Consider the following 9,519-nt stretch of genomic DNA (forward strand, 5'->3'; position numbering starts at 1 on the left):
GAGGCCATTAACAGCAGCTAGGAATCTGTGGTGCAGGGCGGGTCCTGAGCGCGGGGGGCTGGCACCCAGGGATGGGAGCCTCCATGCTGGCTGCTCCCCAGGCCCAGCCACACGGGGAGGTGGGATCTGGGGTTCAGTGCCATCCCTTCTGGAAGTGGCAGAACTGGCCCGGCCCCAGAGCCGCAGGCATTGTGGCAAAGGGGCAGCCATGCTGCAGGGCGAACTGCCAGGCTCAAAGTCGCAGCCCTGGCACGGCACGGATGATTTGGTGCCAGTGACGATGGGAGGGCACCACAGTCAGCCACCGGGAACCAAGCTCTCCCCAAGTACCCAGGTGGGCCTAGCTCAGCCCAGCCAGGCTGGCCTTCTGGCTGCTGACAGTGGAGGAAGGAACTGAAAAGGGAACCCATCAGCACGACTCTGCTCAGAGATAAAAATAACCCATTAAGCCACAACAACCTGCTTATATAAAGGCCGGCGGGTGTCGCGGTACAGCCAAGAGCAACCGGCCTCCAGTCGGGGGTGGGAAGAAGGGGGAGGGGACAGACTCAACAACCAAGCCAAGGTCCCTCGGTTCCCACTCCCCACAGCACTGCTTACCGACTTCAATGCCACATCAAATATCTAGCAACCCTACAATAACATTGCAGTGCACACAGCCCACTGAGCACCCTACCAAAACTATCCAGTGAGTGACACCAACGCAGCACCCTACAATAAGAATCTAGTGTGAGACACCCACTGAGAACCCTATCGTAACAATCCAGTGTGTGATACCCACAGAACACCCTACCAAAACAATCCAGGGTGTGACACCCTGTAGCGGAGTGGTCACCCGCTCCAGCCTTAAAACAGCCCAGGAGAGGGCTATGGCTGGGAGCAAGCAGTTCTCAGGCTGACTGGGGGAAGCAGGCTCAGCTGTGGCCACATCCCAGTCAGGGCTCAGCTGGCCCTTATAAGAGGGCCGTGGGCCAGGAGCAGAGAGTCTCCTCTAGCTGTTGAGTGAGATGGGCCTGGCTGCTGGGGAGTGGACCAGGGTATCTGAGGTGAAGCAGGGCTGGGGAAGGCCAGAGGAGCTGGGAGGCTCCAGACTGGAAAACCTGCAGGCCTGGCAGATGGCCTAAGATAGGTACCGGGGTTGCAACAGGGCAGCCCATGGGTAGACTGAGGCAGCAGGTCCAAACCCCCTTGCCTGTGATGACTGGCTTACACACTGCAGTCCACCCCCATGTGCGGGGGCTCAGTGGTGACTGGCAGTAGCCAAAGACTGAAGCAAGGTGGGGATAGTGGGTGGGGGTTCTGTGGGGAGGGGAGACCCAGAGACTGTGGGGGTACTGCCAAGGGGCAGCACCCTGGGAAAAAGGGGCACTGGGGTCTGGGAGGGAAACGGGGGCCAGCGACAAGTGGGACACCAGCCTGCAGAAGGTACTCTGGAGGCTGGAGGAGCTAATTCCCTGAGAGACCAGCAGGAGGCGCCACAGGGGTGAGTCTCGCCCCATGACACACCCACTGAGCACCTCGCGGAGACAATCCAGTGTGTGACACTCACTGAGCACCTTACCAACACAATCCAGTGTGTGACACCCACTGAGCACCCTACCAAAACAAACCTAGGTTGTGACAGCCACTTAAGTGCCCAGTGAGTATAGCCTAGATCAGGCTTGCCTGCCACACGGAGCCTGGAGAGGGGGCTGCAGCCCTGGGCCGGGCCAAATACACGGAGTACAGCGCAGCCCGGCAGGGAGATTTCACTGTGCAGGGAACAAAACGAGTTTCTTGGGAGGTTGCAAACCCCAAGTGCCCCTGTAATGCCCCAGGGTCACGAAACCGTGGAACCGCAGAGATGGGAAAATGGGCAGAGTCAAAGTAACCAGGCACAGCTCCCTCCAGTTCTCCGATCCACGGCCCCCTGCCAGCACAGCCCAGGGCTCTCCCTTTCCCCATCACAGAGCTCTGCCCATGTCCCTCAGTTCCCACCTGCTGCCGCCTGCTAACCCAGCTGTGGGCTTCCTCCCGCTCCTGCACAGAGCTCTGCCGGTGTCCCTCAGTCCTGACCCACAGCCCCCCTAATGTGCCAGTTCTGGGCCTCCCCAAAGTGGCTCTACCAAGGCCACCCACTTACTAACTCATGGTCCCCCCACACCACATAGTTCCACGGAAGTGCCCCCGTCTTGCCCTGCAGCACCCCCCGCGGGACCCTTGGAGCAGAGACGTGCCCCCGGGACGCTGAACCCAATAGGCTTGGGTCTGTTTACAGTGACTGGAGGTGGGCACACAGCCAAGGCCTTTAGTCCCCAAAACCAGCCCAGGGCCCGTCTCCCTCCGCCCACGTGCCCTGTACTCCCCGCTTCCGCTCTGCCCACTCAGCACTGAAGCGACCATGACACCTGCTGAGCGAGGGGTCCCGTGGTCCCTGCCCGGCTGACACCACAATGGGCAATGGCTGGCAGCCAGGGGAGGCACTCATGTGGGGCGGTGCAGTGTTCGGTGCAGGTCCCCACCCTCCCCCAGGGGTGTCCTCCCCCACCATGTCCCAGCCCCGGCACTCCACAGGGAGCTCTCCGCACCCTGCTCCTGCCGCCAACGCCCCCAGGCACCAGGCAGGCAGGAAAGAGCATGGTTGTTTGTTCTTGTTCTAACCTGCTGGGGTTCCCAGCCTGCTGCCCCCCATGGCTTTGTTTGGTCTCACCCCAGTACGCTACATCTCCCCAAATTCACCCCTCCTGCGCACCCCCCTGCCAACAATGTACCAGTTCTGCCCCCCTCTCCCTCCTGCTAGCCAAGCTGGCCCCGCCGTGGGGGGGACCCTGCTCATACACATGAACATAGACAGACAATCACACACACAGACATGTTGATACACTGACACAAACACATGCTGACACGCACACACACTCTGCTTATTCACACCGAGTTCTTCCACACCAACGGACATATTTGATACCCTGTGCTGGACAATCTAATATGGCCTCACCCCCTCAATCCTGACCATCAGCCCCCTGCTTGCCCAGCCCTGGGCTTCCCCCATCCCCTCCCCAGGTCTGCCAGTGCCCCTCAATCCCGACCCTGCCGTGCCCAGCTCCTCCTGCCTGGCTCAGCCGCTGTTCTCTGCCCAGCTGGGTGTCTGCATGTAGGTAATTCCTTGGGTAGCTCCCCTTGCCCCATGCTACCAATCCCAGATGCTGATGAGATGAACACGGCCCTGCGAGCCTTGGGCTCCCTCCCCATTATGGGGCCCTGGGGATGGGTGCTGGTCTGCAGAGTTGGGGGAGGGTGTTATGGTGCAGCCAGGGCAGCATGGCCGGGGAATTGGGCTGGGATCCCTCAGACCCTGGGGCAGGCGGGGTCTCAGGGTTAGCAGGGGCAGTCCCCCCCCTCAGCCTGCTCAGCAGAGGGAGACGGGGGGGGAGGAGGTGCCACTCCATGACTTGCTGCATGCCCAGCTCCTCGTCCGGGGCCCAGCACTCCCACTGGTTATGGGAGGGGCCCTGCCATGTGCTGGGGGGGGTGGTCTCCCACCCTGGCACAGAGCAGCTGAAGGATGGGGCACTGGTCCTTCCTCCAGCTCCCGCAGGCGCCAGCCCTGGTTCTGTTACCACGCTCGGCCTCCAACAGAGACACCTCCCCAAAGCCTGCCAACAGGAGCGATTCTCTAGGCTTCCCTAGCGAGTACGCTTGGGGCTGAAACCGGGTTGCCCACCACGGTCAGCACCCACCATGGGGGACGCTGCTGGGCCCCTGCAGTCACACACGCCCCCCCAGGGGGGGAGCAGTACAGTGAGCCCAACGCAGCAGTTTAGCATGGTCCCATGTCCAACAGCAGAAAGGCTGGCATGGCAGGGGGCAGAACGCTCCTGGGACAGGCCAGGACACGCCAGGAACGCCAGCTCTGGGCAAGGCGCTGTGGGAGCAGCACGGGCCACGGACGCCCAAGTTTCACATCTCATCAGAAAGCTGGTTCTCTCACCAGGCCCCCTGCTGTGCCCCCGCCCTGATCCCTGCAGCATGAGGCCCCCCACCATGCCCCTATCCTAGGGTGACCAGATGTCCCGATTTTATAGGGACAGTCCCAATATTTGGGGCTTTGTCTTATATAGCCGCCTATTACCCCCTACCCCCATCCTGATTTTTCACACTTGCTGTCTGGTCACCCTACCCTATCCTGACAGCATGATGCCCCTGCCACCCCCACCCTGGTCCCTGCAGCACAAGTCCCCCACCAGGCCCCTGTCCCCATCCCCACAGCATGGTGCCCCTGCAACCCCCCCACCCTGGTCCCTGCAGTATTATGCCCCCTGGCACCATGCTGGAACCTTGGTGTCAGCTGGGCAGGACCTGGGGGTTCCCTGGGTCTGCCCCTGGAGCAAGGCCTGCAACAGAGTCACAGGCAGGAGCAGGAATTGGGGTGGGACTGGGGGGATCCCCTCACTGCAGCCCCACAGCCATGCCAGAGCTGAGCCCTTCTCCTCGGGCTTTGTGCACCTGCCTAGACTGATGGGGAAGAGGGCTGGGAAAGATCATAGTCCAAACCCTGCCGGGCACCGCCAGCGAGAGTCGCCCCGTGGTGGGACTCCCTGCACTGCCACCGAGCACTGCCCTGCAATGGGACCCCCTGGCACAGAACACCACCCGGCAACGAGACCCACCGACACAGCCACCAAGCGCCACCCCCCAACAGTACCCCTCACACGGCCACCAAGCGCCGCCCCAGACACACACGCTCCTCATACCACCCCGGGCACTATCGCCGAGCACCGCCCCGCCACGGGACCCCCCGGGCGCTATCGCCGAATGCCTCCCTGCCATGGGACCCCCCGGGTGCTGCTGCCGAGCGCGTCCCTGCCACGGGACCCCCCCGGGTGCTATCGCCGAGCGCCGCCCCGCCACAGGACCCCCCGGGCGCTATCGCCGAATGCCTCCCTGCCACGGGACCCCCCGGGCGCTATCGCCGAGCGCCGCCCCGCCACGGGACACCCCGGGCGCTATCACCGAATGCCTCCCTGCCACGGGACCCCCCGGCGCTATCGCTGAGCGCCGCCCCGCCATGGGACCCCCCGGCGTTATCGCTGAGAGCCACCCCGCCACAGGACCCCCCGGGTGCTATCGCCGAGCCCCGCCCCAACACGGGACCCCCTGGGCGCTATCGCCAAGCGCCGCCCCGCCACGGGACCCCCCGGGTGCTGCCGCTGAGTTCCTCCCTGCCACGGGACTCCCCAGGCGCTGCCGCCGAGCACCTCCCTGCCACGGGACCCCCCGAGCGCTATCACCAAGCGCCATCCCGCCACGGGACCCCCCGGGCGCTGTCGCCGAGCGCCGCCCCGCCACGGGACCCCCCGGCGCTATCCCCGAGCACCGCCCCGCCACGGGACCCCCCCGGGTGCTGCCACCAAACAGGATCCTGGGAGTGTCTCTGGCATCTACCTGGGAAATATCTGGGGCTCTGCCTGAGTCCATGTCACACGCACAAGGGAGTCAGAGGTATGAGACCAAGCACTAAAAGAGAGGGAGGGTGACAGGAGGTGGGAGAGAACGAGCAAGCAAGAGATGAGCCCAGACAGACAGCCCCAGGCACAGGGACAGCCCCGGGCATACCCAGTCCCAGCCCAAGTCCTACTGCAGGGCTCTCGGAGCGAGCTGAGAGAAGTCTCGGCCCAGGGGTCCACCTCAGCTGAATCAGGTGCTGTGGCCCTCCCCCACCTCCATGTTGGGGGCCCTGGTCCCCTCCCCACCGCAGCCTTTCTGGGCTGGTTCCAGCCAAGACCAGAGCTGCCAACAGGGCATTTCTCCCGGCATGGCCACCCCAGCCATCCAGAGCAGGGGACCCCACTGACACCATTAGAGCAGAGGGGAAGATGGGGGAGGTTGGGGCCCAATAGAGCCATGGGTCGGGGAGCTGACCTAAGAGTCTTTGGGAGCCTGGGGGGGCCCATCCCCCCGCCCGGGCTCCTCACAAATAACAGCTTTTGACACAGCCAGGGCAGGGGTGAACACAGACTCAGCAGCGAGGGCAGCGCCGGCTTCCGGGGGTGGAGGTTACAGACTCCCTGAATGCCCCCTTCCAGCAGCCCCCATAACCTCTACAGATCAGTAAGCCAACCCCTGCAAAGGACTCGGGGGGGGGGCTTTGTCATCCGCAAGGGCCACTTCCACCCCCTCCCAAACCTCCCTGCAACTGACGTGAGATACAGCGGGACTGAGGGGCACTGTCTGAGCTCAGGAGATGGGGGGAACCCAGGGCTGGGATAATAGGGGGCTGCGGGTTGGGACTGAGGGGCACCAGCAGAGCTGGGTGGGTGGGTGATGCTGGTTTATCACCTGCCTGCTCTGTCCCTCGTTCTGACTGAGCTTATGGGGAGAGGGGGATGATGGGAGGCAGAGGGACAGGATGGGGGCAGAGGGATGGGACATTTCGGGGGGAGAGGGACGGGATGGGGCACGGGGATGGCACAGGGGTGTCAGGGGACAGAGGGACAGAGCAGGGGCAGAGTGATGGGGTGCCGGAGGGCAGAGGGATGGGATGGTAGGTGCTGGGGGGAGAGGGATGGGACGGGGGCAGAGAGATGGGACAGGGGCAGAGGGATGTAACAGGAAATGCTGGGGGGCAGAGGGACATGACAGGGGGCAGAGGGATGGGGGTACCGGGGGATGGGATGGGGGTACTGGGGTAGGGGGATGGGATGGGTGCAGAGGAATGCGACAGGGAGTGCCGGGGGGCAGAGGGATGGGGGTACTGGGGAGCATGCGGACGGGACAGAGTCAGTGGCTCCACACTTCAGGGGCTCCTTTGCTTCTCACTCCTGACTGCTGTGAACTTCATCTGGGGCGCTGCTTCTGCAGGCCAAGCTCCAGGCCTGCCCCCCCCCCCCAGCTCCCAGGACTAGGGAGTGATGGAGCCTGTAGCCCAGCCACCCACAAGGCTGGAGAAGAGCATCTTCCACCCCTCCCTCACTTCTGCCTCCCTCCAGAGGTGACAGCATCTCTGGGTGGAGGCTGCTTTGGGGACCCCGATCCTGAGGTCACGGGGGAGGGGGGCTGTGCAGGGACAGGGAGGATGGAGCCAGGATCTAGGTCAGAGATGATGCTTCAAGCTTCAGCCATGAGGGGCACAATCCGCCGAGCACACCCCCCCCCCCGCAGAACCAGCAGCCCCCGGCGGGTCAGGGCAGCCAAGGGACCCCCCCCCCGGCACAGCTGCCAGAGCCTGGCCCGGGGGGGCGAGGGGGAAAGGCAGGATCGTGCTAAGTAATAGCCTTGGAGATCAGATAGGTCTGACCGCCCCCATCCCCTTGTGCCCCGCCCACACTCCCCACTCCTCCAGTGCCGTCTCTCCAGCCCCGATATCCCGCCCCCCCCCCCCCCCCCCCGGTCACAGACACACACTGGAAGCAGAATTGATCTGAAATGACAAAAAGTTCCATATTGTGCCCCGGAGGGCTAAGGCGGGGGTGGGGGATGAGATAGGAGGCCGGGGGGGGGGGTAGGAAGGAGGGAGCAAGGGGAGGGGTATGGAGCAGGGGAGATGGGGTAGGTGGTAGAGTGGGAGTCCGGGGGAGGCGGGGTTTAGACTGGGGGCAGAGGAGGGGGCAGGCAGTGGGGTAGGGGAAGGAGTGAGCGTCCGGGCGAATTCCGCACAACTGTCCCCCCCCCACGCCCCCCAGCTCTGTGTAAACTGCCCCCCTCCCAGGGAAGTTTCAGGCCCGTCCGATCAGCACCATCCCGGGGGCGATACTGCCCCCCTCCCCCAGCACAGCGGTCCGACAGGCGCCGCGGGTCCAACCCCCAGGCTGGGGAGTCACGAATCGGGCCGGATCAGAGAGCTGGGGAGGGGGTCGCCGGCACACGGACGGACGGACAGACAGAACATCCACTCACCCAGAATCATCCCGCGGGCTCCGGGCGCAGCCCCAGCGATCCAGGTGTGTGTGTGTGTGGGGGGTCAGGCAGCCCCAGCGATTCCAGGTGTGTGTGTGTGGGGGGGGGGTCAGGCAGCCCCAGCGATCCAGGTGTGTGTGTGTGGGGGGGGTCAGGCAGCCCCAGCGATCCAGGTGTGTGTGTGTGGGGGGGGTCAGGCAGCCCCAGCGATCCAGGTGTGTGTGTGTGGTGGGGGGGGTCAGGCAGCCCCAGCGATCCAGGTGTGTGTGTGTGTGGGGGGGTCAGGCAGCCCCAGCGATCCAGGTGTATGGGGGGGGTCGGCCAGCCCCAGCGATCCAGAGGAGCGGGGCGGGCAGCCCAGCGATCCGGGGTGGGGGTCAGGCAAGCCCCAGCGGTTCGGGGGGGCGGTGAGGGGCTCTCCCCGGGCCGGGCCGGGCGCGGATATGGGCAAGCGGGGTCCGTGCACAGAGAAGCCGAAGCCGCAGCACCAACAATGTGAGCCCCGAGCAGGCAGCGCGGCTCCTGGGCAGGGACCCCCGGGGCGACTCGCCTGCCCGGCCCGCGATTGGCTGCGCTGCCAACTCCAGAGCCAATGGCAGCGGCCAGAGCGAAAGGAGCAGCCAGCGAGCGGCGGGGGCCGGGCCGCCCAGGGCTGCGTTACCCGGCAGGGCCCAGGTGAGCGAGCGCACCTTGCCGTGCCGTGCCGGGCCGGGCCGTGCCGGGCTGGGCTGGCGGAGACCTGCCCCCCCGCCAGCCGACTGACACCCACTGCGGAACAGACAGACAGACACACACACACACATACACACACTGTGTGACAGATACACACCCACTGCGGGGACAGACAGCCACACACTGAGAGACAGCCAAACGCATACTGCAGGACAGACACACACACTGCAGGACAGTCACACACACTCTGAGAGACAGTCACACACGCACACACACATTCAAAGACAACCTCCCCCCCCACCACCACACACACACTGTGGGACGTCCAACTATACACACACACTGAGAGACAGCCCCCCCCCCCCCCCCCCCCCCCCCCCCCCCCCCCCACACAGTTATGTTGAGACAGATAGACACACACGCTGTCTGTCAGGCTCCCCAGTTTGCCACCCCCTTTCAGGCACACACAAAAAGCTCTCATGCTTTGTTGCCCCCATCTGACCCATCCCCAGGTCAGGCCAGAGTCCCCGATACCCAGGATGTATTGAGGGAATCTCAAGTCCCTGAGCTGGAGTGTCTGGAGTATTCAGTGGGATGGTGCATGGGCACGGAGAATGTATGGGGGGGTTGGTGTGTCGGGTGGAGGATGAGGTATGAGGTGAAGTTGGAGGGTTGGTGTGTTGGGGATTTGGGGTATGAGGAGTGGGGGAGGGTTGGGGTATGAGGCGTGGGTGTGTGTGTTGGGGGTTGCGATATGAGGAGCAGGTTGGGGGGTTGATGGGTTGGGTTGGGGTATGAGGAGTGAGGGGTGTGTGTTGGGGTTTGTGGTAATGAGGAGCAGGTTGGGGGGGTTGGTGTGTTGGGGTTGCAGTATGAGGAGCGGGTTGGTGGGTTGGGGTATGGGGGTGGGGGGTTGGGGTACGCAGCGCAGGTTGGGGAGTTGGGGTCTGAGGAGTGGGGTGGTGGGTTGGGGTA

At 64.3% G+C, this 9,519-nt stretch overlaps 1 protein-coding gene across 1 annotated transcript in view; it reads right to left on the minus strand.

Annotated features, from left to right (window-relative positions):
* The window catches only part of ZNF385A (zinc finger protein 385A), a 70,733-nt gene extending 62,802 nt beyond the window's left edge, over positions 1–7,931 (minus strand). Inside the window, exon 1 of the mRNA XM_073318602.2 lies at positions 7,873–7,931. Within this exon, the coding sequence (XP_073174703.1) occupies positions 7,873–7,882 (10 nt within the window). The 5' untranslated portion in view covers positions 7,883–7,931. The remainder of the gene's footprint in view (positions 1–7,872) is intronic.
* Positions 7,932–9,519: the final 1,588 nt, after the last annotated feature.

Source organism: Lepidochelys kempii, chromosome 20 (genome assembly GCF_965140285.1).
Source record: "Lepidochelys kempii isolate rLepKem1 chromosome 20, rLepKem1.hap1, whole genome shotgun sequence".
NCBI classification, from domain to species: domain Eukaryota; kingdom Metazoa; phylum Chordata; order Testudines; family Cheloniidae; genus Lepidochelys; species Lepidochelys kempii.